Source organism: Cygnus olor, chromosome 1, assembly GCF_009769625.2.
Source record: "Cygnus olor isolate bCygOlo1 chromosome 1, bCygOlo1.pri.v2, whole genome shotgun sequence".
NCBI lineage: Eukaryota > Metazoa > Chordata > Aves > Anseriformes > Anatidae > Cygnus > Cygnus olor.
The window spans coordinates 163,222,412-163,249,714 of NC_049169.1; the positions used below are offsets into that span (position 1 = coordinate 163,222,412).

Genomic DNA, 27,303 nt, shown 5'->3' on the forward strand with positions numbered 1-27,303 from the left:
GACGAGGAGAGGGCAGCTGGAGCTGGAGGCAGCCTGAGGGAGGGATGGCTCCGAGCTCTGTGGCTCTGTCCCTCTGTCCACAGACACTTAGTGATAAGCCCTGTTGGAGCTGTGATGGTCTGGGGACATAAGCAAGAAGAATCTGGAAGGAGACGTCATGGTTTTTGTTAGACCCGACTAATAACTCCAGGAAAAAAAAAAAAAAGAGAGAGAGAGAGACTCACAACCTAAAGACGAGACAGTATGTCTGAAAGCTGTCTCTATTTTCTTTCTTTTTTTTTTTTCAATGTGCCTAATAAAAGACACTGCCTTTCCCCATGAATCTTGCTTCATATATAATTCCAGATCAGCATTTTTAGCCATTACATTTCTCATCCAGGCTTTCAGAACACTGATGGGAAAATAAAAATTAATGGGCCACTGACCACAAACCAGAGGGAGATGTACATAAACAAACAGACCGGAAAGCTGCTCTAACCCTACGAATCGCATGGTCCTTGCCAGTTGCAGTTTTTGGCATGTACCTGTTTTGACAGCTCTAAGCACTGGTGTGTGCTTAGAAGGAGACAAGGTGGGGCAGTGGTGGCTGGAGCTCCCAGCTTACCCACAGCAGTGTCATGGCAATTGCAACACTCGGACGTGAATGGAGCTGGATCCCTCTTCCAACTAATATGGAAGGTGGCCAGTGAGGGCACGGTACGTGTGGCCGCTGGATGTAGACGTCTGTTCCACAGCAGAGCTGTGACTCCTCAAGTTGTGAGACCAGCCCCGGAGCTAAAGGCAATCTGTTCTCGCTCCATACACAGGGGCTCTGTTTTTGTCTTTATTGGCTCATGTTTAGCTTCCTCTTTACCTCCCACCTGTGGTCTTTTTATTCTCCTGCTTTCTCACCTCTGTTTCTGTGCTTCTCTGCACCTCCCTTCCCCACTGCATGCTCAGCATCCCCTGCCCCGCTCCTCTCTCCTCCTCCTATTTCCTTCTGGGAGCAAGCTGCTTGGCCCATCCAGCTCTCCTTCCCAACCAGCATGGCAGCAAAGCTGTCCCCAAGGCACTGTCATCAGACTGCTCCTCAGCAGGAGATGGCTCCCCTAAGCCCCAGCTCCTGATCGCCCTCAGCCTGCCTGTGCATCACCAGAAGCAGGAGGCTGCAACCAGAAAAGGCAGGCCTGTCAGCTAAAGACATATTAGCCCATGGGCACACACTGCCAGCAGCCCACTTTTTCCTACACCACCCAAATTTCCACCGTCCTTCCAGTACCTAAAGGGGGTCTACAGGAAAGCTGAGGAGGAATGCTTTGTCATGGAGTGTAGTGATAGGACAAATAGTAGTGGTTTTAAACTGAAAGAGGGTAGGTTTAGATTAGATATAAGGAAGAAATTCCTTACTCAGAAGGTGGTGAGGCACTGGAACAGGTTGCACAGAGAAGCTGTGGGTGCCCCATCCCTGGCAGTGTTCAACGCCAGGCTGGATGGGGCTTTGGGCAACTTGGTCTGGTGGGAGGTGTCCCTGCCCGTGGCAGGGGGGTTGGAACTAGGTGAGCTTTAAGGTCCCTTCCAACCCAAGCCATTCTGTGATTCCACAAATTTTCTGACAAAGGGCCCCTGGCATCCCTGTGAGTGGGCAGCAGCATGCTGCAGCAGGGGGCAGGGGAGCTGGGTGGCTGCAGAGAGCAACTCACACCTCCTAGTACAGGAGCATCATGCAAGACAGGAGCATGCCTGGGTTTTGTAGTGTGCCTGAAGAGAAATGCAGAAACCATAGCTTTTGGAAAAATCACATCTATAACTATGTGACCCTTTTTTTCCCCCCTTATTTTCCTGTATCAGCTTTCTCTCCTGTGCATGATACATACATATGTCTTCTTATATATCTTCCCAGCTGCAGTGACAGTGTTTGCCTTACAACCTCCACAGAGAAGAACTATGAGTCCTAGCTGATCTTAAAGCATGTTTTTATTTCCTTCAGTAGAAGAAGCGAACAGAATTAGAACAGAATTAAAATCTTCTAATTTTTTTCCTGCAATTAGCTTCCAAAGGGTTAACTTAGGATGATGTTTTTCAAAAATAAAATAAAAGCTTACAGCTCCTGAGATAGTATCAGCCCATTAAACATAGGTAAGAATATGAGAGGGAAAGAGAAGGGAACAGATATTATATATGTAAGGAAAATTAAAACTCAGGATGTTGGGCGTGGGGGGAATGTGCTTTGAAGTACAAAAGATCCATTGTTAATGTAGGACAAAACCTCCCCAGTATGGGACAGAGATAAAAAGGAGGGAGTTTCTAACAGATCAAGGTCAACCGAGATATATGAATAACATAAATGCTATTAATCTCGTACAGCATGAATCAGAGAATTGCAGCAGGGTATAGCTGTGTGGCGGAGTTCATGGCATGAGTGTTTTATGCCACTTTGTATTAGATAATGAGTGTATTCATCACAGACTCCTACACATCATCCAAACTGGCAGAGAAGGAGCTTTAAGGAGCTTGAGAGAACAAATCAAAGAGCTGGCTCTGAAGCTCATAAAGGTAACAGGGATGTTCAAATACTGCCCCAAGTTTAGATATTTGCAGGCATCCATACAATCTGACTCTGCAGGAAATAGCGTGAGAAAGAAGCTTTTAGTTGGACAGCTTGCTGCTTATTATTTATGATGTTGCCTCTGTCATAACAGCCGATTTTACCAATTAAAAAAGATGTAGAGCAATACAGGAAAAGATTACACCAGAAAAAAAAAAAAAAGTCTCTTTCTTGCCTTTTTTATTGTTGTTGTTTTTAATTCTCATGACTGCAAATTCAGAGGCACAAAGAGAATCGATTTTCATCTTGGAGGGCTTAATCTAAACATTGTTGGGAAGCAAGAAGCTGAGCCATACTGGAGTCAAAAAGTACATAACCAGATGTAATTCTGATTTCACATGTTGCATTTCCACACATTTTAGTCTCCTTAAATTCCAGAGACACATGTGTTCCACAGGAGAAGCTTAAGGGATAATTTATCTTGAGGAGGAAGGAAATGAAAATGTATACGTGTGTATTTAATTTTGACAACAATCTGCAAACAGATTGTTTGGAGTGGTTTGCACTTCCATTTATTTATTCCAAACAAACATTTTAACTCAATGACATGGATCTATGTAGCATGGTTTTCCTGACTTTTATGCTTTTCAGATTTTTGAAAGAAAGCTGAAATACAGTTGGGACCAAATTAAAATTCCAAAACCAACTAATTCCTTCTCCCTGAGGTTAGCAGGGTTTTCTCAGCATGAACCTAGACTTGCATTCAATACTACATTTCGGTGCCATGTAATCAATGGAAAAGAGCAAGCCCCATAATGGGGCCAGCTCTCCACAATGAACATATCTAAACATTAAAAAAAAAAAAAAGAGAAAGAAAAAAAAAAGATTTTGAAAGAGGGGCTGGCTGTTGGTAGTGCAGTTGCATCTAGAGGCTATGCAAAATTCAGAGCTATTCTGCAGTGCTCTCTCTATATATGCATATATATATGTATGTGTATGTGTACTGTACATAGACACATATGCAAGGTATGCTGTTAACTGTTTGTCTACCTGACCTTTAGGCAACATGTTGTTTCAGCTTAGTGAAGGGGAGCTGGAGTCGGGGAGTGTGGAAGGGAACAGCTGAAGGTAAGGCACCCCTCAGCAAACTGCTGAGGACTGTTCAAACATAACGCTATCAGCGTGAAAGATACTGTCACTCCTCCAGCCAGCTTACAAAGTGGGCTTGAACAATACAGGAAGAGCAATGGGAGACCAAAGGAAAAGCAGCAGATTTCTTTAAAAAACTCCCAGAACAATCTGCAATTTGCGTAGGGAAAATCAGACAAAAGCACAGAGCAAGACTCAGAACACCAAATTCTCCTTGTGGTTACTTACATCCAAGTACCCAAAGGACCCTGAAAGCCTCCCAGCGGTGCCTAAGCCTGAAGATCCTGCAGTCTATCAGCATCTCCCTGGTGAGCTCAGGCATCTCCAGTGCACAGCCTTGGGCAGGGTGATCTCCAGGAAAAGGCACTAGCAGAGCAACAAGGCTCAACCAATCTGCCACAAGAAGATGCTCTGCAAGTCCCGGCTTCACATCCTGCAGACCTTATCCACAGTGGAATATAACAGGCCTGAGAAAGCTAAATGCTCTTCCTCTTAAAATAGGTGTTGCTGCATCCAATGTCCTGTCTGGGAATTGCTCTGGGACACGCAGTCCCTCACGCCCTTGGTGGACAGTATCTCTTAGAGAAGGTGTTTCAGGTTCCTCTCACCTAAGAGGTCTACATAAAGATCCCATGTTGCCAGCACTCTCCACCTCGCCTGTTAGGGACAGGCCACCGTGTAGCCAAGGGTAGAAATCAGAGGAGAAGGTGGAGTCAGGGGAAGAAGAAGCCTGACCCTGAGTTCTGACAGTCAGGGCATTAAACTGAGAGGGGAAATAAGAAATATCAGACACGGCTTCTACAAGTTTCTAGCCAATGTTTTCCCAGACTCCTTCTGCTTCATGAAAAGTGCTGGCTACACCAAACAAGTGCAGTGGTGAGGGAAACCAAGGCAGCCTCTGTTTCTGTAGGTGCAGAGGAACAACTGTGAGAGAAGGAACAAGAATCGGTGCTTTCCCATGAAAATGTGGGCTTAGAGCACCTTCTTCCTAGCTAGAGAGAATTAAAATGTGAACTTGTCATTAGTGACAGATCCCATCCTTCCGGAAACCCTACAACAGTAGGATGATGTTCCCAGGTAGGATGCAATTTTTTCATTTGGGTCCCTAAGATAACAAATGAGGCTCTTTAGGCTCAACATTTCCATCCCTGCCATACAGACAGGACATAAGAACAACCCCCCAAAAATGGCAATACTCATTCTTATATAGTTATGGAACTGTGAATGAAACATTTGTTTTCATTTCAATATAATTGCTATGTTTGATTCCTTTGGATGTGTGAGATGGAAAAAAAGTCTCTCAGAGGCTTTTACCTCATAGTTAAATATAGTGCTGAAGCAGTTAACATAGTTATATATCACCGTGTTGGCATGGGTTTGTTATCTTTTATTGGCATCATTTTATCCCTGGAGACAATAGGAGATTGTTCTTGCTGTGTATAAAAAGATCTTGTTCTGGCAAGTAGGGTTTTCCCAGTCAACAGGTTTAAAACCCTTGGTAAGGGAGACGTGTGCCTTGCTGGAACCAGCCTGTGAAGCATCTCCTTGCTGCAGCCATCGCCTCGCCATTAACATTTCCATGGGCTGCAGAGCACGCAGCCAATGCACGGTTGAACCCAGCGAAGGAGAAAAGGCAAGGTTCACAAGTCCCTACAGTACTATTATTATGAAGATGTGAAAAAAAAAAAAAAGTTGATTCATCTTCTCTAGGTGCCACCTGTACTGTCACAGGTAGACACTGTGTGGGGAGATGAAAACCCTTGTGCTTGTAAACCATTTTGTTCACTAAAAACGTGAAATCCATAAGAATACAATGGCTCTGATTCCCTTCATCAGGTGCTTCTGTGCACTCTAATATGTATAGGATTTTCTCTTTTAATTTTATCTTCCTGATTGTATAAATAGTGCATAACACATAATTGCAGCAGTCAGAGGCAGTAGGAATAAGAAGATATTTACATCAGAGATGTACATACAAGATTGTGTGTGCACGGTAAATTTTTATCTCTGACTTTAAATAAATATTATGCTTCATCCACACCCAAAGTCTTGAAAGAAAGCTGTTTTAGTGTAAACAATTAGCTTCCTGGCCAATTGTTAAATTATTTGATGACTTGTTGCTGAGAAATTCAGATTCTGTACTGCTGAATACGTTTTACAAATTTTGATTAGACAGATAATCCACCCTAGATTTGTCCAGACATTGTAGTTTATTTGTAGTCATATCACGGCATTTGGCTGGCCTAGTATTTCAGTTGTTCTCATTTGCAGAGGCTGTAAAGTGCTTTGGTTGCTACCAGACTTTCAGCGATTAGAAATACAGGCATGAACAAACGATGGCAGCCTTCGCTCTGTGTTTTATGAATACCCACGTTTCACCCTTCTGCAAAATATGCTCTCCAATCTCAGGTTACACTGAAAAATAAAGTCTAGCAGTTGGAGCTGCAGTGTTAGCTTTCAAAATGTTTACTGAGCGTAAGGCAGTGCACCCATCAAATCACCAGGCTTCCGAGCGCTATGAACTGCCCAGAAGGTTGTAGCTGAACTGAGATCCTATAGCCATGACTATTTTCCAGATGCAGTGAAATTCATCATCTTGTGGCAGATGGAAAATGAAACGTCGAGAAACTCTCTCTTTGCCCTGCGGGGATCAACCTGCAGCTGCATTTCCCTCTCTGTCTTTTCTCTGCAAGGCCCAGGTAGTTATAGATGTGTGAACAAATTCATTTTTGTTGTTTGTTTTACTTAAGCCTTAGAAATTAAACCACTGAAAAATTCAAAAGGCATTTTTTTTTTCCAAAGCAAAATGTGGCTTGAAGAGAGGGGTTCTCATTGACATTCAAATAAAACAAAACAATCTGTTCCAGGTCAAGCAAAATCTCTTTCCTAATGGTTCAGACGGCTGTGTTTAGACACTGTTTGCAAAATGAAGGCAGCAGCGCTCTTATTCAGCAGCCCACGTGCAGGATTTGGGAGATTCCGGTTCAACCTCTTGCTTTCTCCACTGGGGATTTGAAAGCCACAGCAGCCGTCTCTGGGAAGAGGATCCTGCTCGCCATGACAAAGCAGCCATGCTCTGCCAAGCTCTCCTCCTGGAGCTGTTCCACCCCTTTGTATAGGGTAATTACTTAAATATACATTGAACAAAGAGAGAGGGAAATGACTTTAAGGCCTATCAGTTAGGGCACTCTACTGAGAGGTAAAGCAAACCAGTGAATAATTCATTAACGATGTTATTATTTCAGTAAGCCAGTCGTTTTTATTGAAGAAGGAAAACGTCATCATCAGGGATTGCGAAAATAGCCCCCAGTCAACCTGCTACTTCGGGCACCCCTTTGGGAGGTAAGCGTCATGGTTTAAATTGCCTGACGGTGAAACAAGGATTGAAGCCTCCTCAGACAGGTGCTCTAGTGACAAAATTGCTGGACAATGGGAATTGGGTTTGTGTGTCTCTGTGTGTTTTTTTTTTTCTTTTTTCATTTGCTTGTGTTTCAGAGCCTTTTAAAATTCACATAATTAAACAAAATTGCAACTAAAGCTTTTAAGGAACTCAAGTCAGCCCATGTATTTAACAAATTAATTATACATAGGGCTGAAGTACAGAGTTATTGAGCTAATTGCTTTCAAAAGAACCCTCCCTGCCTCATTCCTGGGCCCTTGGATGCAGGTGGCAGGTTACCTCCGGGTCCTGCCGACATCTGGTCTCTCACCCAAACCCAGGCACGACTCCTTTGCTTCTTGGCACCACGGTCCAGGAACGGCCGGAGGTGCCGGCTGGCCAAATAGACTGCCTGAGAGCAATTTAGACGCTGCAAAAATCAATAATAAACTCCCACATTTCCTGATACATATGAGAGGAAGAAAACTGAGATGCTCGACCGTGCCACATTAAAGGACCCAAAAGTCTTGCAGAAGGACAACTAAGTCTAACAAACCATCAGCAAGAGTAATGACTGTGTCTGTCAAGGAACTTTATACCCATATTTTCATTTGTAAGCCACAGTAAAGCAAAGAGAGGGTAGCTGGTTACGAAAAGCACGTTATTGTGACAAAAAGCACGTTGCTGGAGGATTTAGACATTCCTGCTACAGAAAGAGGTCACCCAGTGCCCTGAGGAGAACTCATCCCACCTCGTCTGCCTCCTGATCATGGAAAAGCCTCCCTCTGACTTCCAGAGCCTGAAAACATTGCCATCTGTTCTCACTTGAGGGAAATACTTGTTTTATCTTTTCCATTTGTTTTAAGCTGTTTTTAAACTGGAGAGGCTCAAAATACAGGCTGTGCAACAGCATATGATACAGTTAATTTCTCTCGTCGTCTAATGTTAACAACATATGGAGAATGGCCTGAATTGCCAAGGACGTAAATCTATCTCTGCCTGCTGGTTTGTTCACTGAATCTCCATTTTTTACGACTACACATTCCTACACAGAACTTCACCAAAACACCTGGTGGGGACGTTCCAGATGAATGAATCTCACTGTGCAGAAGGGACTCCTCTTCCCTCTCCCCCCAGAAAACATCTCCCATCAATCTCCTTTCCCCCAAATCCAGATTCCCATTTCCATTGATAAATCCCATTTCATTAATAAGCTTGATTCCTTTTTACAATTTTATACAAATGTCTACAACTCACTGGGTTTTTCCTTAAAATTGTTTGATTTGTCAATGACTTCAGGGCTCATGACAGTAAGGGACATTCATATCAGCTAGAGCCAAACCAACTGTGGGCAGGTATTGTGCAAGCTTCCTCACCATTTTGCCAGCTGACCTCATTCTTGACCTGCAAATTCTCTGCTATTCCTTTCCCATGCCAAACTATGCAGTGGTTTTGAGATGCACACAAACAAACTCTCAAGCTCTTTCCAACATGCTGAATTAACCAATATTTGAACTCAAGTTTCAGGCTGAAGACATTTACACAAACCTTGAACTGCATTGTAATCAAAATTTGGCATTTCAAGGCCACTTGTTCAAATGGACGTTAGTCTTGTACCCTTTGTAATTGCTGTAGAAAAATAGCTGGCCTAATATTGGGAAGCAAATTATAGCAGCAATTTTTGCTGAGTTGCAAATGGGCCTACAGGACAGCTCAGTGGAAAACCACTGAAACGCAGAGTGATGCTGAGGACTTGAAATGGACATTTTTATTTCACTTTCTGAGCGCAGCTTCAAGACAAATGTGGATGTTTTTGCCCTTTTCCCTGCGTACAGCATTGAACTATGTGTTTTTAGGTACCTTAGACATGAAAGATGGACTCTGCTTGCAATCACCAAGTGCATCTGGTCTCTTACAAAGCCTATACGTAACTAAAATGGAACAAAGTCCAAAATGTGAAACCCACATGTCTCAGGTGAAACCAGATGGTAATGGATGCTTGCTTATTCTCTTATGTATCCTGTCTCCTTACAACATACATAATGTATACATTCCGGTATGAATATCTTTTAAGTCTGTCAGAGATGGAGAATGAAGCTGTCACCAGTAAAGTCTATGAGCTCCTTTCTGTTAAAGGAAAAGTTACATAATGGAAGTTTACTGGTGATGTTTTCTTTAAAAAGCCTTAGCTAACTGTCTCAGGGACAAATTCTGACCACAGTTCTCCATAGGAGTTAACTCAGGAATATTTTCATAAAAAAACATCTGATTGCACAGACTTGAGCAATATTTCTGTTTTCCAGCATTTATGGGCTATCATATGATGAACTGGATTATTCATTAGAAACTTCTCGTACCATGCCATCTTGCACAGTGTGAAGTCACCTGGGTTTCAGACAATGTATAACGTTGCAACTTCACTTTACCTTTTTCCAACCGCTTTTTGTTAATTATTGTGATAATTTCAGGTTTGGGGATATTTTTCCCCCAGTTCAAATTCTTAGTCCCCTTTCAGGGAACACATAAAGATTAAAGAATATCAACAAGCGATAAATATAATTTCAAGAAATTGTCTTTTCTTTGTAGGGAGAAATTAATCCAATGTTTCCTATGTTTGGAGAAAAAAAAAAAAAAACTCAGACTGTCAGGTGAGGAGAAGGAAGCAGAAATGACCATTATACCCCATCCAGACAGACATCAGGATCTTTCCTTTTAAAGCACGACATGCCAGATCCAACCCCATTTCTTTTTTGGTGCTAGGACTCATTACACCTTTCAAAAGCAGTGAAAGAAAGCACACTGTATGCCACAAATGCTGTTTTATCGCTATGTCAACAATAGCACAGGCCTCAGCATTTAGCAGGAGCTATTTACTTTAGGGCTGAAAAGTCTCTCATCGGCTGGGGCAGACGGTACACAACACCAGTTTCAACACAAGGTGCCTATTTTTTCTGATGTTGATACAGCAAGGTGCAGAAATGCTGTGTCCAGCTGTTGTCAGCGCTGTATTTCGCTGCTGTCGAGTTCGGTTCAAGCTATTTCTGCCTTGGTCACGTTCCAGCTCGAGGGGACACGGAGGAAAGGGGGGGGGTTGCAGCGCAGAAAGCATCAGGAGCTCCATATCAACGCTGTTTGCCAGTCCGGAAAGGAGTTTTGCAAATAGGTCACTCATTAAAAGTTTATAGAGCTGAATTCAGGAAGCCTCCTCTAAGTAGAACAACGGTAATGAAAAAAAAAAAAAAAGAGGTTTTATTGAGCCTTCTGGGTGGGCACAAGCATCAGGCAGAATCCAAAGCCTACATAAAGCGTTACCCTTCAGATACTTATCTAGCCCCTCTGTAAGCAGCCAGTTATTATTTAGCCCTGTGTAAACAGCTCTGAAATCATTTTTGTACACCTTTACAGAAGCCTAAAAGAGGAAAAGTTGACTACAATATTAAACGAGTCACATTTGCTGTGTTTTCTTTTTAACCAAAAAGACTAATTGAGATGGAAAAAAAAATCCAGCTGAAAACCAATCGTACAAGAGAGGCCTCTCTTCTTAACTCCTCCTCTTCAAAAGTGAGGGGACCACTTACAAACGTAAAGTGAAGATTATGTGCTAATGTTGGCAGGATTCGAGACCTTACAGCTTGTGAAACTATCTGAACTTGGTCTCTTTGGCTGGGCAGGGCAAGTGTATTCTGTAACACACCTTCCTTTCATAATTGTTCAGATCCATGGATATTTTCAGAGCTCGCTGCAACTCCCTTCCTTTGTACGGAAACTGGCGTGCCAGAAGATGGGACACAAAGCCGACTCAAGGAGCTGGGAGGCACTCCTACATCTCACAGGATGGAAATTAAACATTAACATGCATCTCCTGCTACCTGCCTGGAATTGATACAGCATTTTAACTTGTCAAGTAGCAGGGAGGGCAGGTTTGAGCTTCTGAGTTGTGGTAGGCTCTCCTGTTCCCCAGCAGCCGAAATTAAACACTCCTCAAGTCCTTCAGCTTACAGCACTGCATTTTGAATAATTTCTTATAAGAGACTGAAACATTCAGACCTTTAAATTCTGCTTAGTTTGGAGCAACTGAAGCAGTTTTCTGGAGCTGAGAGAATCTACACAATTTCTTCAACAGTATAGAGACTTGTTCCAAATTTCTTTGATTGAGCTTGTAGCTAAGTAACTTTGCATCACAATGGAAATAGGTTTTAAGGTTATGTCCACATTGCTAAATGAAAGAGTTGGGGATTGAATGCAAGCACTGGAGCCCTGATCTTCTGCACTGCTGAGCTGTTAGGTCATTCTCTGGCGCTATTTTGGATGCTGTAGCTAGGCTCTCTCCCCATGACCAAACTTGGATGAAGTTCTGGTGAGAAACTGTACTCCAGAAGATGCTCTCAAAAGACAGCATGGCTAAGACTGCACCAGGTCTGAGCCCTCCAAACACTGTCTCAGCAGCCTTTGAACCCTTGAACTCTTCAGAATATTGCAGACCATCTGCTCCACACTAAGAAAGCGCCAGCCTGAAAAGCTGCAGTGTAGGCCACATTTCAGACACTTTGACTTAAAACACGAATGGAAAAATAACACTTCTGACTTAGGACTCAACGACAGCCAAGGCCAAATGCTGCGGACATATGTAGTGTGGATGCAGCCAGCCCGCTCCAGGTCTGCTGGGTAGCAGTAGGGCAGATGTAAGCCACTCTCCACCATTGGCCATGTACCAAGGATCCCTTTCTGCTGGTGACACTGTTAGCAATCTACTAAAAGCTGCAGAAACTCTCTGAAAATTGGTTCAATTTATAGTTCAGGTAGCTCGTATCTTGAAAGTGTTTTCTAGCAGCAGAACAGCATTTGTGGAGCAGGGTTTGTTATTCTACTAATTAAGACTCAGGACTGATGGATCTCTTTTGTGGGAGGAGGACCCAAGAGTCAAATGAAGCCACAGGTCTAAGAGTACTTGGGTGAACTCATGAAATCTCAAAGCCTATCTAAAGTAGTGATTAATCCAGAAATAACAGCTACAAATGCCGTTCATAAACTAGGTAAACATGCTGGGAATATAACAAATTTTGACTGGAGGCTTGCTGCTTGGCACTCTTAACACACCTCACCAGCTTTATCACAAAAACATACAGACCCTACAAGCCATACCAAAAAGGAGCACAACCATGGTAAGCTGTTTCTTTCGTTTCTCTAGTCTTTGTAAAGAACTTGGTCACTCTAATCACAGCAAAATACCAAAATACTGGGGAAAGGAGTCCCACAGCTCAATGCCATGTTTTGTGAAAAAAGTTCAACATCTGTGTACTTGCTTCATTATGTTCCCTCAGTTCTTGGATCAGAAAAGAGCAAACAGCTGATCCTTATTTACTTGTGAAATAGTCAGTAGGAAAACAGGATTTCACAACGCCCAAACCATTTAATTTGAAACACCACAGACTGAAGCCTACTGCCAAATACAAGGCAGGATCCTGGGGGAACCCAAGGAACTGGCAGCTCTGGAAGTTATAGTATCCTCAGCCACAGGACAGATGTGCCCAAAGGGCAGGAACACTGGAAGCTAGGGTAAATTGCTCAACAGAATGCCAAAGAAAGAAAAAGCCAGTTTCTTATAAATGAGAAACTCTTCAACAAGCTTCAATGTGACCAAAAGCTATTGTTTTCTTAAGAATCTGCGGGGCACATTCTTTAAAAGGTACTGAAAGGTGCAGTTTGCAGTCCAAATACTTTTCAACACTGATTCAGTTGACTCCATTTTTGACAGGAATCTTTGGGTATGGAAAAAACATCATTTGCAGATGAGTCTCTTGATCTGACTGCAGAGTAATCCTTCATGACTAGCTTAGACTAGATGACTAAACTTTTAGGTAAATGAAATTAGATAATGTAAATCCCGCTCCAAGTCATTTAGATACTTAAACCTGGAGTTAGTCTAAAACAGTAATCACAGAAGAATACCTAAGTGCCACGTACGGAGCAAGAGGCCTCCTAAAAGCAACAATTTTAGGAACTATTAAGAGAATTTACAGCATCCAGAACTCTGAGCAGTAAGATCCTTGAGGAAGCTGACAGTGAAAAAAGTAGAAGGCCTGCCATCCCTTTTTCAGTGTTGGAAATGTCAGCAATTCATTGGAGACTGAATACTCGTTCTCCCTCTTTACACCTGACAGTTGAGCAGTTTGCACGGCTACTCAGTAACTAAGACATCCTTCCTCGTGCCCCAAAGCCTGGGATTCACGTGCCAGGAGAGAAATCAGAGCTGTGGGGTACTGTGGAAGGAGCCACTGACCGTATCTCTCATGGAAACTAGGTCAATAGTGATCATGACTGAGGATAACGAACCACTGGAACAAACTGTCCAGAGAGTGTGTGAAATCGCTGACCCAGCTGACAAAGTCCTAATGTGGTCTGAACTCAGCACTGGCCTTGCTTCGGACAGGAGCTTGCACTAGGTTACCTTCTGTGCTCCCCTCCAACCTGAATGACTGACTGCCGCAAGTGTGGAGACTGCTGGTCCAAAGGAAAGAAGGTAAGAGGATAACTAACTCTTTAATCTAGCTGTAGCACTCAGTCAGGAGCTGGGATACTCAGGGGATGATGTTTTCCTTCACACTAAACATAGAAATGATCTTGAGAGTAGGAACTCAGCTTCTACCTGTTGTATACCTGAACTATTCACCGAAACACAGGTTCCTAAAGGAACTTAAATACCATATACCTCAGCCTGATATTCATTTCTCACTACCATGAAAAAAAAAAATCTATTTAATATGGATACTAAAGATATGCTAAAGAGCATGATGCCGATGCTCTGTGGTCAAAAAAGGGTAAGTTTGAGCCTGACCAAATTTGTTTTACCTGAGTTACAGCCATGACACAAGCTGGCTCCACACTGAAATCTCTGCAGTGTTTCCCACTAGTCCAAATACACAGACAAATTAGAGACTAAGATAGCTCTGAATGCAGCTAGCCTGGGTTCAGAGGACTTACCTCCTCAGGATCTGTGACATACAATGGCAGCAATGCCATTTCCAAACTCAAACCTAAATCAGGACTCACAAGCAGTATCGTTGCTGTGACTAAACTGATGAATGCAGAGCTGGCAGCCAAACAAAACCACTGCAGGTGTCAGCCCATGGCATTAATTGATTTATAATGCAGATAAACTACCTCTGGATAGTTGAGAGTTAACTGTTTGGCATTTTTCATTTGAAGGGCAAAAGAATTCTGTACTAATTAAGAGCACAAATACTAATGGATTGCATATTATGCGTTTCACAAGCCCCAAATCTGGATTAAATCATACACACCGGCTGTTTAATCACTTTTATAACACAGATGCTGTATAATTAGATGTTTTAAAAAGATGTGGTGCAGGATTGTGCTCAGCACTGCACAATAGTTAACACAGGACTCAGAAAAAAAACAACAACACTGATTCTACAAGGAAATCAAGAAGCAAAAATCACCGTTATCACTACAATTTACGCTTGAGGGCAGAGATGTAGAAGTGGTAAATGGCCTGCTGAAAATTCCAAAACAAACCAAAAGCAAAACTCATTAGATTTTTATTATTATTTTTTAAACACACACCATTTTTTCTCTTGATATCATTACACAAGTGCATACTACTGTATGTGTATAAAATACACATGACCATAAGTATGGAGTCATTATGGGTATAGGCCACAGATACAGCTAAAATTTTACATGCATTGTATATATTGCCCAGCTTTCATCGTTAGAAAGACTTACAAAAACTGCAGGAAAGTAACAAACATACAAAAAAACATGCTGTCAGTAAATGTTATCACAAAGCATAACTAAATAATTATTTCTAAATTCTTTGATTTGAAAGCACAAAGCATACAAAGAACATATCTTCTCATTTTCCAAAAATATTCTTTTTATACTACAGAGTCAAAGCTGAAGTATCTTCTTGCATTATGCATTTTCAAGAGAATTGAGGAAGGCAAGAATTATATATCTTGCTCCACACATACTTGTCAGAGTTACCCTGTCTTAAGTGTACTCACTTCACAACATGGCTTTGAAGAGTCTGATCATAGGAGGGGAATTTAAAAAAAAAAAAAAAGACATTTCTCATAAAATGGCAAGTGCACCAAATTTTAGGTTAATTACTATCATAGGACAGACATCTTTCCTGACTTACAAAATCACCAATTTTCTGTTTTTCTGAGTTTCTGTAAAACAGATTATATGCATGTTAACTGTGGGAAGCCTAAATACAAATTTAATTCTAAGAAGATAATTGGAAGGATTCTTTCCTCTGATGAGATTTTATTAATAGTGATGATTTGCAAGACAAGACCTTGCAGAACTGAAGTTAGTTTAGCATGACTGGCATATGGAAAGTGGAAAAACTGAAAGACATTCCCCACACACACCCCTTTTACTTTATTTCTTGTGTATGTCTTCTTGATCAATTTGATTCTTAAATCTTTGATAACTCATTGATCTAGAAAAGATCTTAGTCATTTTTACATTCATATTTCAAAGAATAACCAAATTTCATGCCCCAGCTTTTGAGAACGTTCATCCTTTAGCTGTTACGTCCCCCAAAGAAAAAATTAAATGCAAAAATCAAATGAAAGCAGGTAAAAAAAAATCAATCCAACATGAAAAGTTTAACATGGTGCTTGATTTTTCTTTTCTCACTGAAATCATGTATTATATTAGGCACTATTAGCAAGAATGATTAGTGTTCTGGGTAATATTCCTCCTACAGCTGTTGCTGTAACTGGATAGATAATATTTCTAGTAAGCACCAGTTTGTCTTACAAAGTGCAAATTTTATGAGTAAAATGGTAATTCCTAAGAAGTCAGTCACGAATCACAGTACCCCCTTTGTATCAGGTAGTTACAGAACGTTCCACGCAAGATTAGGAGCAAATGTTTACGGATATATTGCACCAACCTAAAAGATGTTCAGAAATATGCTGGGAAGAAACTTTTTCCCAATCCCTCAGCTGAACCTTGTGTAGCTACCAATCTAAGTAAAACAGTAAGAAAGCTGCCCAACATCACAAGATTTGTGACAAAATATAAAAGTTGACAACACTGATTTCTTTGTCAATGTAAACCTCGATATTGTGAGAGTTGAAAAGGCTGCATATTCCATGCAGATTGAATAATCAAAGAATAATCAAAGCCAGGGCTGAAGATTACACTCCTCCTGGGAAGGCAGGGAAACAGCCAGAGGCCTTTCCCATAGGGCCAGCTAGGCTAACAGCTGTTGGCCAAGTGCCTTCATGGACAGCCAGATGGGACCTCCTTTATTCTCCTCTGTCCAAGTGGAGGAGGATTTGCTATTCTAGTTGCCTCCAGGAAGCAAAGAAAACCTAAGGACTATTTCACAGATTACGTGGGTACACAAAGCAGCATAGGCACAGTGCTGGTCAACTGGGGAGAAAGAGGGTGATGACTGCACATAAGTGTGCTCACATCATGTTGCCAGAAACACCTGCTAAATCAGCTGCTGCAAATGCAGAGTTAAAGGTCCGAGTAGTTTCTCTCGCTCCCTTACTCCCTTTGCTGTAAATATGCGCTTAACATGTGAGAAGAGAACATGCAGCAGTCTCAGTTTGAACCTATGACATATCCCGAGCACACTGCATAGCAGCACTCATGATCCCTAAGGAGGAGAAATCAGGTACAGACCTGAGCCAAGCCACATGTAACCGAGTCCAACGTGGCACATCAGTCGGCTTACAGTCAGAATTCACAAACATTTAAGTCTCTTGAATGTTTACGCTTACAATTTTTTAACCAGGGGATTATGCTGTCAGTATTTCTTGTATTTAACGTGTACCCATGTTACAATGAATACCAGCAGAACTGGTATGAGCACTGTGAGTTTCCAACTAGAAAAAAAATTTACTAAAACACACAGACTGACTCCTCAGCAGAAAGAGAGCAGCAATTCAGAATTCAGAGTAAAGTAAAACTACAACTGACTGCTAGTAATTATTTACAATACAAAATTCTGTTTTTGCTTAACTGCAGTGTCAGACTATCTTCAAAGTAACAGCTTTCAAGTTGGATTTGATTTCCAATTCAGGTAAAAAGTAGTAGGATTTGGCTCAATTTCTTTTGCAAAGGTGATCCCCGTTACAGTGGGAAGTGAAATGACAGGCCTGCCTTCAAAAGTTTGTTGTTCTGAGAGGTGCAGAGGTAAAATGATTAAAAAACAATTTCTCATCCTTTAAGACTAAAAGCAGCACAAAGAGTTTCTATGAAAATTGCAAGAAACGATTAATTAGCTAATTAGAAGTCACCTAGGGATGCAAAGAACAGACCAACTGAGCAATGACCCCACAGGTGCTCATTCTACAGTTACACAGTGACTAGCATCAGCTTTATTCTACTAACACTTCCAGCAGACTTCACTCAACTAAATACCCAGTCACTGCCAGTGGAAAAATACACCTAAAACTTCAGAATCTAGGAGTGAGTGCTCATCAGCTATGTACAGCTGAAGTAGCCTGACATTATATTCATGCAAGAAGGAGAGGATCTAAGGAAGCCAGCAATGCTACTACAATTACATTAAACTGCAATACTCATTTAATAAGCATGTGCAAGTGAAGTGTATTTTACAGTTATTTTGCTGTTAAACAAATTATACCATCTGTTCCACGTGGAACTGAGCATTTAGAAGTCATGGTACTACACCAACCTAGAAAATGAAGCAGGATGGGCCTCTGTGCAGGCATGCATAGTGATGAATCAATGAACTTCTTGGATTACATTAAGGATATCTCCACAAACATACTGCTGCTTTGACCACAAGAAAAACTGAGAGTGAAGACTACAAGAACACATGTAAAAACAAGGCTAACTGCAACCATCCCTCCATATGAAAAATCCAAAAGATTTTAAACTTTCTCTTTTGAATATATACTTCTCTATTTTCCACAAAAGGAACAATAGCTGGAGACCTGATGATGTTTTTAATACTTAAGTCTCATTGCTTGCAAGTTTCCTAAAGTAGAGAAAAACTTTAGACACTACAACAAAAATCCAGGAAAGCTGACTTTTCTTTCATTTGGAAAGGGTGGGGGAAAAAGGGAAATATATATCAGGAAATGGTTTACAATAGATCATGTAGACCCTTAAGGAGATAAAGGAAAATATCTACAACAAATTCTGCCACCCTTCTAATGCCACTTGCACATGCAATACTTACAAATGCTGGATGGTGAAGTTACATATTTCACACATTCTCAGCTATCTGAAAATCATTGATTTTGAAAAGTTAGCTTACCTGTAAAATATGGACTTACAAAAATAGAAACTATCATTGCAGTTAATAAAAAAAAAAAATGGAAATTGCTAGGTGGGTTATTTATTAGCTGCAGCCAACATGCAGTAGCATAGCCTTCTGCCTGCCCTTACTGTCCTTTATGTACTTGACAAGTACATAACGAAATAAGAAAGGACATGAAAGTGGAAAAGATATGCAATGTGGAGAAGATATAGACAATGAAAGTATCTTAGGAAGCTGAGGAAAATGATGCTAACGATCTTGGGATAATGGAAAAGAACAACATATATAGGACATACTGGACTCCGTCATTTCTGGCTAGCTGTGCACAGATGCTAATCCAATTTTAGGATGATTAGAAATGTTTTCCTTATTGAAAGATAACTATTAGCATACCAGATGTTATTCACTTTTCAGAAGTCCAAGAAGCAATGGTAATTTCATTATAGGAATATTTTGTTCAGGTGAATAAAGCAAGCAACCACACAAGAGGGACTAATGCAGAGTATTAATGGAAGAACATTCACAAAAGGTGGAAAAGAGATTAAAAGCTTTCTGATATGACAGTATGTTACTGAAATCACTTTTCCTCATCTGTTGTCATCATTCAAAGGGAAGGAGGCAGATTCAAAAAGAGTATGGCATTCAAAAAGGTTAAAAGGTGTTGTAGAATGAGGATTACACCCACACTCCAGGTGAGTCAGCGAAATGAAAGACTGGAGACAACCTTCTCTCCCCAAGAAGTATAATTTCATCAGTCATCTGCATAGGAAGTGTTAGTGATGGATCGTCTCAAAAGTCTGAGTTCCAGGCTACCTGAATCACATACATGATGTCCATCTTCCCGTGGTGTCCACATCAATAAAAGTAGATGACAAAAACTAAAGAAATTACATCCAGCCAGTTACTTGAATAAAATGAAGTTCTCTCTCTCCCTCCCCTCCAGCTGTTTTTGCCCCATACTTCAAAGCCTTATTTACATTCATACCAAATCTGTTTACAGTCAACTTCACTGTGATACTGAAGCTTTTTTTACCCCAACTAAGACACAAAGCAAAGCTGGCCAGGTGTCTCTAAACCACAGAGCCAGCTGCTCCTAACCAAGCTCACAGGAAATGGCAAGGAAAATATGCAGCATTTGACACATCTGGAATAGATTGCAGAGTCTTTGAAAACTGTGTCCCAATTCCCTTCCTCCTGCTGATGAGATTTCAGGCTACCAAACTGCTGCATCAACTAAAGAGGATTAGATAATGTGTACATTTTTAACCCTACATATTGTTTGTCCAAAGGAGAATTTTTGCAAGCTACTCCAGCCAAAAAAAAAAAAAAGAAAAAAAACAACAACAGAGTATCTGTAGGAAGCTTTCTGTAAAAATGTAGTAGAGCAAACCAAAATAAATCAGTCAGAAGACTGCTATTTAATTTAGGAAAATTGATACAGATGGAAAATAGTACTAGCTGACACTGGTAAACATAGAAAAGGAATCAATACTGCATGCTTTGCACAGTTGCATTAACTCATTAAAAGAAATGTTCTTACAGTATGTTGCCATAAAGCATGAGATGAAAAGGAGAAGAGCAGAGAAGAGATTAGTACTTATTTTGCCAACTAATTTGTCTGTAATGCCAGAAGTACTGCAGTGTGCTATTTTCAATGTGAAACCTACCTCCACCCCCAAAACAAAAAGCCTAAGTCTTAATTAGCAAAACAAAGCAATGTTTTATTATCTCCGTTTCTGTTTAATAAGGACAATGAATGCAAAAGAACACAGAAACAAACAGCTAAGTTTAGAAGGAACTTCCAATCAGATATTGAAGATAATACTTAATTTTATTTTCCATAAAAAGCTGGGAAGTGAAGGTGCCCCTAAAGTTTTAGTCACTTTCAGTACCTCTGAAAGTTTAAGAAAATGAATAATGTAACCAGTTTACATATGCATTTTTAATATTCATTATAGATACAAAATTGAATACAGCACTAGCTTAAAACAACATAAACCTCATTATTCTTAATGTTAGTAATAAAAGGCAAAATTCTAATACAAAAAGAAAAACTGGAGGAAAGTATTTGTAATTTTTCCCCAAAGGTGCAACCAATGTATTTTGCAACTGAGATTCCAGTTGTACAAAGGACTGAGAGATGTGTTCTCCTACTTAGGTAGAAGCATAAACCATTAAACATTAAAGGAAATCAAATGTGCATGAACACTAGAGAGTACCCCTTAAAGAGATGATATTTATAGGAAAGTAATGGTATAACTTAAATGAATACTGAGAGAAGTGCAACACACTTTTTCCAATTTCAGAGCTTTAAAAGTAAGATTTCCTTCATAGATTATTTCCAAGGTTTAGCTTAAATTAGTTTATTCTTATGAGATAGAGTATTTATTCTAAGCAAGCATTATAAGACAGCTTTTTTTTTTTTTTTTTTTATTATAACCTAAGAGTGGATGTTGAGTTTTTACTGAACTCAAGAATTCTTAAACAGAGCCACTGTTATAAGTCAGGGGATACATTTGCAATACTCTGTTTCAGGAACAAAGGTGCACACATAAGGATCCAACTGCATAACCAAGGGCTACAGACGCAAGGCTGTCCATCCCTGCTAACATGAACTCCATCTTTTAATGGGATCGTGCATATGAATAAGGGCTTTCAGGATCAAGCCCAAAAGAGATAATAAAAATCCATGCGAGGAAAGTTGTGACAAGACAAACAATTCAATGCTTTTACCTCCAAAACTACATCTAACAGTAATTATACCCTTAATAGCCAAATTAACAAGAAAATATGTAGTCATATGAAGATTAAACATAATTTGGAGAACATGCTGTTGCAAAATATATTTTGCTGTAATTCCTAAGAAGCAACTCAAACAGTAATTTATGCAGAATTATTTACAGGGGACTCAACATGGAGCATCAGCTTTAAGTAAAACAGTATACTGGTTTGAATTTGATAAAATATTAATGAGTACAAATTTGTGACACCAAGGAACGTTGGGTTTTAGTAAACTTAACAAAAAAGTTCTACATAATTATATAATTAGATGAATCTAAAATATAGAAAAAGCTGCCTGAACTGGTTAATCTGAATCATTTAATGCATTTCATTTTACTCAAACTTCAGGTCAACAAGTCAGTGGTACACACGTGCTGTGAAACAAGTTACCACTTACATCCGTCAGATACAACAATCACAGATTAACCAAGTCTGACTGTACCTAATCTATACTACCAGATGGTTTGTTCTTACTTCAAAATTATCTTTTTAATAAGCACATATGCAAATGTGCTGAAACAAAAGGCAGCAATTATAAATATTTACTAGAATGACCACAGCGGGCACTTGAGCATAAACCATCCTGTCATTCATTTTTGAAGCTGTATCTTCACTAATTTGTCTTCTGTTTTTAGTAGTCTTCTACTCTATTAACTTGGAGGGTTACAGATCATCTGGAAATTTCACACTGGTATAGGAAAGGAATGTCTGTTCGATGCAGTCTGAAGATAAAGAAAGAATCGTACTTCAGTTCATTGGAGTGATTAACCATAAAGCAACACTACTAAATGATGTTAAATGTAGAAGCAGCAAAGAACAGCCTTCCCCCACCCATATTAGGATGGCACAAAAAGTGAAAACTCACTATTATTTTGTCAAAGCTACGTTTCCTAACAACACCTCAGAATATTTTATGATTTTAGAGTTAACATTTGTTATTTATTAAGAGTAATAGACATTGTGCAGGAAGTTAACAGGCTACTTAAGAAAAAGGCCATTGAAGTGTGATAGCAATTAATTTGAACTTGTTTCAGTACTTAAGACACTTCAACAAATAGTATTTAGGTACCCAGCTCTCTAAGAAAACTCCATACCCTTATCAACTCATACATTCTGGTGGTGAGAAATGCTTATAGCTAAAAGAAGCCACTGAATTCAGATAGGACAATTCATTAACATCACTCAATACTGAGTAAGGCCTTAGTGTTTTGCCCTAAAACAGATTTTAAACAGCAGGAGAATAAAGAATCACAGACCATGTTTTCTACACACTCATTATTCTCTACAAGGTACAATTTTCAAATACTGCTCAGTCCTAATGATATTTTTTAAAGTGTTTTTACACTTCATTATATTGAAAGCTAATGGATATACAGATGTTTTCACAGAGTCTCTACCCTATGAATTTCAGCATTCTGAAAGGGTTACCATATTACTAAGAAAGTGAGAGACGTTACTCTTACAAAAAAGAAATGCTGCCATACAGGTGCCATTTTAGGTTGATTACTAAAATGCAATATATTATTATTTAAGTTCAACTTACCGCATAGCTTTGACAAAATGACACATTAAAAATAAATGTCACAATGATGTTAACAGGGTCATTCCATGATCAAGAACAATTACTTATTACTGTTTTTATATGTATATCACTGTCTTATATAAAAAGAATAATCTTTTCTAGGCAAACACCATTTCAGCTTTTTTCAGACTTCCAACAATGTGTTGCTGGCTACCTCATATTGATCCTGTGTCCAATCTTGCAAAAAGTTAAGAAAGTCTGCTTTATTACAAACAACACTGCTTCACAGTTAAGTCAAAAGACAGCATTTAAAACATTTTAGGTAAACTGCAGAACAGTGAAGATGCTACAGTACTTATTTCTGGATTTAAATTTAACTCATCGTGCAGTTTAGGTAAAAAGTTAAACACAAATGGAGACCTCTAGTTTAAGATACATAGAAGTCCAATAGGTCCACCTAATGGATAAAGCACATTTTTAAAAAAAAGAGTGGATATGTGCCAGACTGATTAGTCAGCTACCTGAAAGGATATATAAAGCACATTGTTGCATACACAATAATCATCCTTGTACAAGACTATCTTAAACCAGTCATGTAAAGAGAGGCAATACTTATCTACCGTTTGCATGTTCAGACCCATGTCAATCAGATTTAACATGCAGGCAGATTAGTGCTTCCTAGCACACTGACAACAGGTTGACTATTAAAGCCAGTTTTCCTACAAAAAGTACAGTGTCCTGAGAGGATTCTTGCATAAGATAAACAACCAGTTCTGCTTTGTTTTTGTTACTGAACATTAGTTCCAGGGAGGACTAGGGGCAGCAGTGAGGACACATTGTTTATTTTCAAATTTAATGATTTCAAGAGTCTTAAGATATTTTCAAGTATATGTAGAACATATGCAACATTCATGACAGATGTTGAAAAATCATGCAACAGCAAGATGTTCTTGACATGTGACTGAAGTTTGATTTTTTTCTTCTTAATTGAAAGTATTGTATTCTTCTCAGTTTGCCTGGGAGAGAGAATCTCATCTCAATACTAAAAATTGCTTACCTTTAGTACAAGAAAAAAAATCTTGTTCTGTGAGCAGCTGCCATGCTTTCAGACATATTTCTGACTTTAAGATAATTGACAAAGCCTCGAAAGAACAGGAGAAGTCCTGAAAGTGTAGAAAATGCACAAAATTAATTATATCAACCTAAAGTATCCTACAAATTCTTAAGATTATTAAAAAAATTCAGATTTTATAAAAACAGTGAGATCTTTACGCACTCACAAATTTAACAAGCAAGTCTTCCACTTTGATCTTGCGTGATATAAGAATATATTGTTATGGAAGGCTTTTCTGAAATTTTACATGCATTCTGAGTTCACGTATCATCTGCTGAAAAGACTACATGAAAAAAACTTAAAGGAAAAAAAAGAAAAAAAATACGTTCCACATTATCTCCAAACATACTTTGGAAATGTTTAAGATTAAAAATGTACTGCTAGTCAACAGAAAAGAAGAAACAAGTCAGTACAAATTGTTCTAGCAACAAGCCAATAATAAATTGTAGGAGATTACGGTTTGAGATTTAACCATCCAGAAATATGCACCTGACCAAGAGGAGAAAGAACAGCAGTTAGTTCGAAGAAAGTTACTCAATGTGTGTTATGATTTCTTTGTCAACTGCACAATTTAAATTATTTTTAAATGTTTAAATTTAGCCACATTTGAAAGAATATCTCTGCTCTAATAATAAGAGCAAGAGATAAAGAACCGTCACACAATTTACAGATGCAACAGTGGAAATAACTAACATATGTTTTTTTGTTTTTGTTTTTGTTTTTTTTTTTTTTTTAAACCAACACAGATTCACACGCTGGACACGTCAGCAAACAAACCCAGAAAAACACACTGTTGTATAGTGAACACAGCTCTTTGCTCCATTCTCTGTTAATGAAACTCCAACAGATTATTTTACCTTTGTTGGATTCTCCCTGATCCAACAGATGAATTTGCCCAAAATGTTGGGGTTGAAATCTGAATTATACATATAGCAGAGAAGCAGAAATCTGGAGAACAATTCATCCTAGAATAGGTTGTACTCCCTAAGCAGGCCCCTATTTTTTTCCCCACAGTTGAGCAAGGGCCTACTGCCAGTGGTTCAGACAGAGAAAACCAATTTTTAAAGGTTCAGGGCAGGGCAGATGAAGAAACTTCAGTGTTTCCCCTAACTATAAATGTCATGCTATCCATTTGAGAGGTCATTTTTCATTTTGACATGCATCAAAAAATATGGTATTATCAAATATTTTCAAAGTTTATGGAAAAAAGAGACCGTCAACATTTTAATTTTTATTTTTTTATTTTTTATCATCTAAGATTGAGATGTTGGTACATCAAATCCTTGTACTTTCTTACAGTGCATCTGGTGCTTGCTCATAAGACAACACTCTGGATAAGATCAATACTCAGTTGAGTTGAATCCACCGGGAAAAGTCTTTGGTTAGTTTAGCTATGCACCTTTGTGTTTAAAAAGCAAGCTGACCACAAACAGAAAATTAAGTTTATCATAAATACATCGGAACTAGATAACCCAATTCCACGTGTAGAATTATTATACAGGGATTGGGTTCATTTATATGTTTAAATGAATATGTAGGTTCCTTTAAGATATATACACATATATACTGAGATTCCAAAAGTTCAAATGAAAATCCAAACAAAAGTTAACAAATTTAGCAAAGGATTACATCCTGTTCTCTTACATCTTAATAAACAATCTCTATGGTTACACTGATATTTTGCTACGTGATGCACTTTTTCTTCCTGCTGTCCCTGCTGAGACCCTGACTGTTTCCTACGCTCATTTATTTTGTAAAATAAAAATTGGCAAGCAAAAAGCATTTACTTTTTTTGCTTCTTTAAACCCAGGCCTCCATAGGACACACACCCAAGAAGAAAAAACCTACCCAGAGAATGCTCTGCTAACTTTGATCTAAGACAGATACATTTCTGTGATTAAGGTGAATTCTGCATGGAGAAGAATGTAGTAGGATCTGGATCAAAAGTCTTCTACCAAAGCTGCCACCCAGACATTACCAGAGATAGTCCTACATTCAACTAAAAAGCAGCTGAAACAGCAAAAGGTGGACAGGAAGATTTTAAGGTGCCTGAAAGCATATTTTCTGTATTACACATGCTGGGAAAACAGCCCAAGTTCAACCCATACTTTTATATTTCGCTGTTTAACGGAGGAGGGGAAAAAAAAATACACCACAGAAAAAAAAAACACTTTCCATTGTGTTCCTCAAAAAGAAACATTGGCTAACATTTAAATTTAAAAATGAAAATTGTCTCTCTCTCCAATTTGTTCACTGTGCATGACAGGTCTTTGGAAGTAGACCATTTCACTTTTCCATGAAGCGTGAGCAAATTTTTCCAGACTTTAAATAAAGTAAAGGGAACATAAACAGATAGGTGAACACCAGAAGAGAGAAAAAGATAGCAATACATGGGCTCAAGTATGTCAAAGGATCATCCAAAAGAAAGGCTCCAGTTTATTCACTTTGAAAGAGACACAGGATATACTACTTAGCATGTTCTGATTAGAAAGTTATCTGAAACAATGAAATACAGATTTGGTTGGCAGAACTCCCATGACCTGATAATAGTCCTTCATTTCCTATTAAGTAGGTCTATTGGGGTAAATTCTTCTGTAGTGTTCCAAAATGCTGTTGGCCTATGTCATGCAAAACATTTGTAAAACAAGGGAATGCTAACTGCTGGATACACACAGTGCCTTTTATTGCAAACTTTGTGAGTTTAAGAAAAGTCTTCTAACAGTTCAGGCTGAAAATAAGGCTTTCCTAAATCTAAGTGATCTGACTTCCGAATGTGAGAAGTGCTGTGAAAGACTAGTAAAAAGACCTACAAATGCACAACTTTTTCTATATGCCTCAAGTAGCCAAGTATACAACGGTAGAGCAAGCTATTAAGAAATCTGATGAATACTCTTAAATTGTATTGAAAGAAGGATATGGAAAACTTTTTTTTTTATTAAGGATTTTTGGCATTTATTGTGAAACAAATAAATCAGAAACAGTCAGGATCTTTCTCTCTTTCAAAAAAAAAAATTACCTAACATTTTACTCCAACATTTGCTGTTAGCCCTCAGTTGAACTGACTCAAAGGGAAGACTGCCACCTACTGAATCATCAGCAGCTTACTATGCTTCCAGAGCAAGAAAATAAAACGGATAGTAGCATTCACTCCTGTAAAAACATATCACTCCAGACTTCACATTCAAATCACAAAATCCATAGTAAGAAAAAAATTATAATGATTGGTGTTTGGAATATCAAAATTAAAAACAAACAAAGGCAGAACTTGATGTGTATAAAACTTTGAACACAGGCAGGCAGACCTCTTCAGAAAAAGCTAACGTCATGGAAGCACTGTGATCAGCAAGCATGAAGCCATTCTCTTGTCTGACTGAGTAACTACTGATGCAGCATGCATTTCAAAGGAGTAGAAAAGGACATTTCATGACCTGTGTACAAGACAACTGACTCCACCTTCCTAGGATCAGTCACATTTCATAAAATTTAAAACTTGACATACAAGCATATATATGTAAGTACCTGGTATCACTTTCACTGCGTTCTCTGCATAAAG

At 39.2% G+C, this 27,303-nt stretch overlaps 1 protein-coding gene across 4 annotated transcripts in view; it reads right to left on the bottom strand.

Moving 5' to 3' along the window:
• Positions 1–9,856: 9,856 nt before the first annotated feature.
• The window catches only part of NDFIP2 (Nedd4 family interacting protein 2), a 58,193-nt gene continuing 40,746 nt past the window's right edge, over positions 9,857–27,303 (bottom strand). For 2 of the 4 annotated variants that reach the window (XM_040539112.1, XM_040539127.1), the window contains 2 exons: positions 23,694–23,799; positions 9,857–10,259 (listed from right to left, as the gene is read on the bottom strand). In XM_040539112.1, the coding sequence (XP_040395046.1) occupies positions 23,696–23,799 (104 nt within the window). In that variant the 3' untranslated portion in view covers positions 9,857–10,259; positions 23,694–23,695. Of the gene's footprint in view, positions 10,260–20,036; positions 21,837–23,693; positions 23,800–27,303 lie in introns of those variants that run through there. The other 2 variants (XM_040539119.1, XM_040539106.1) reach the window with 1 other exon arrangement.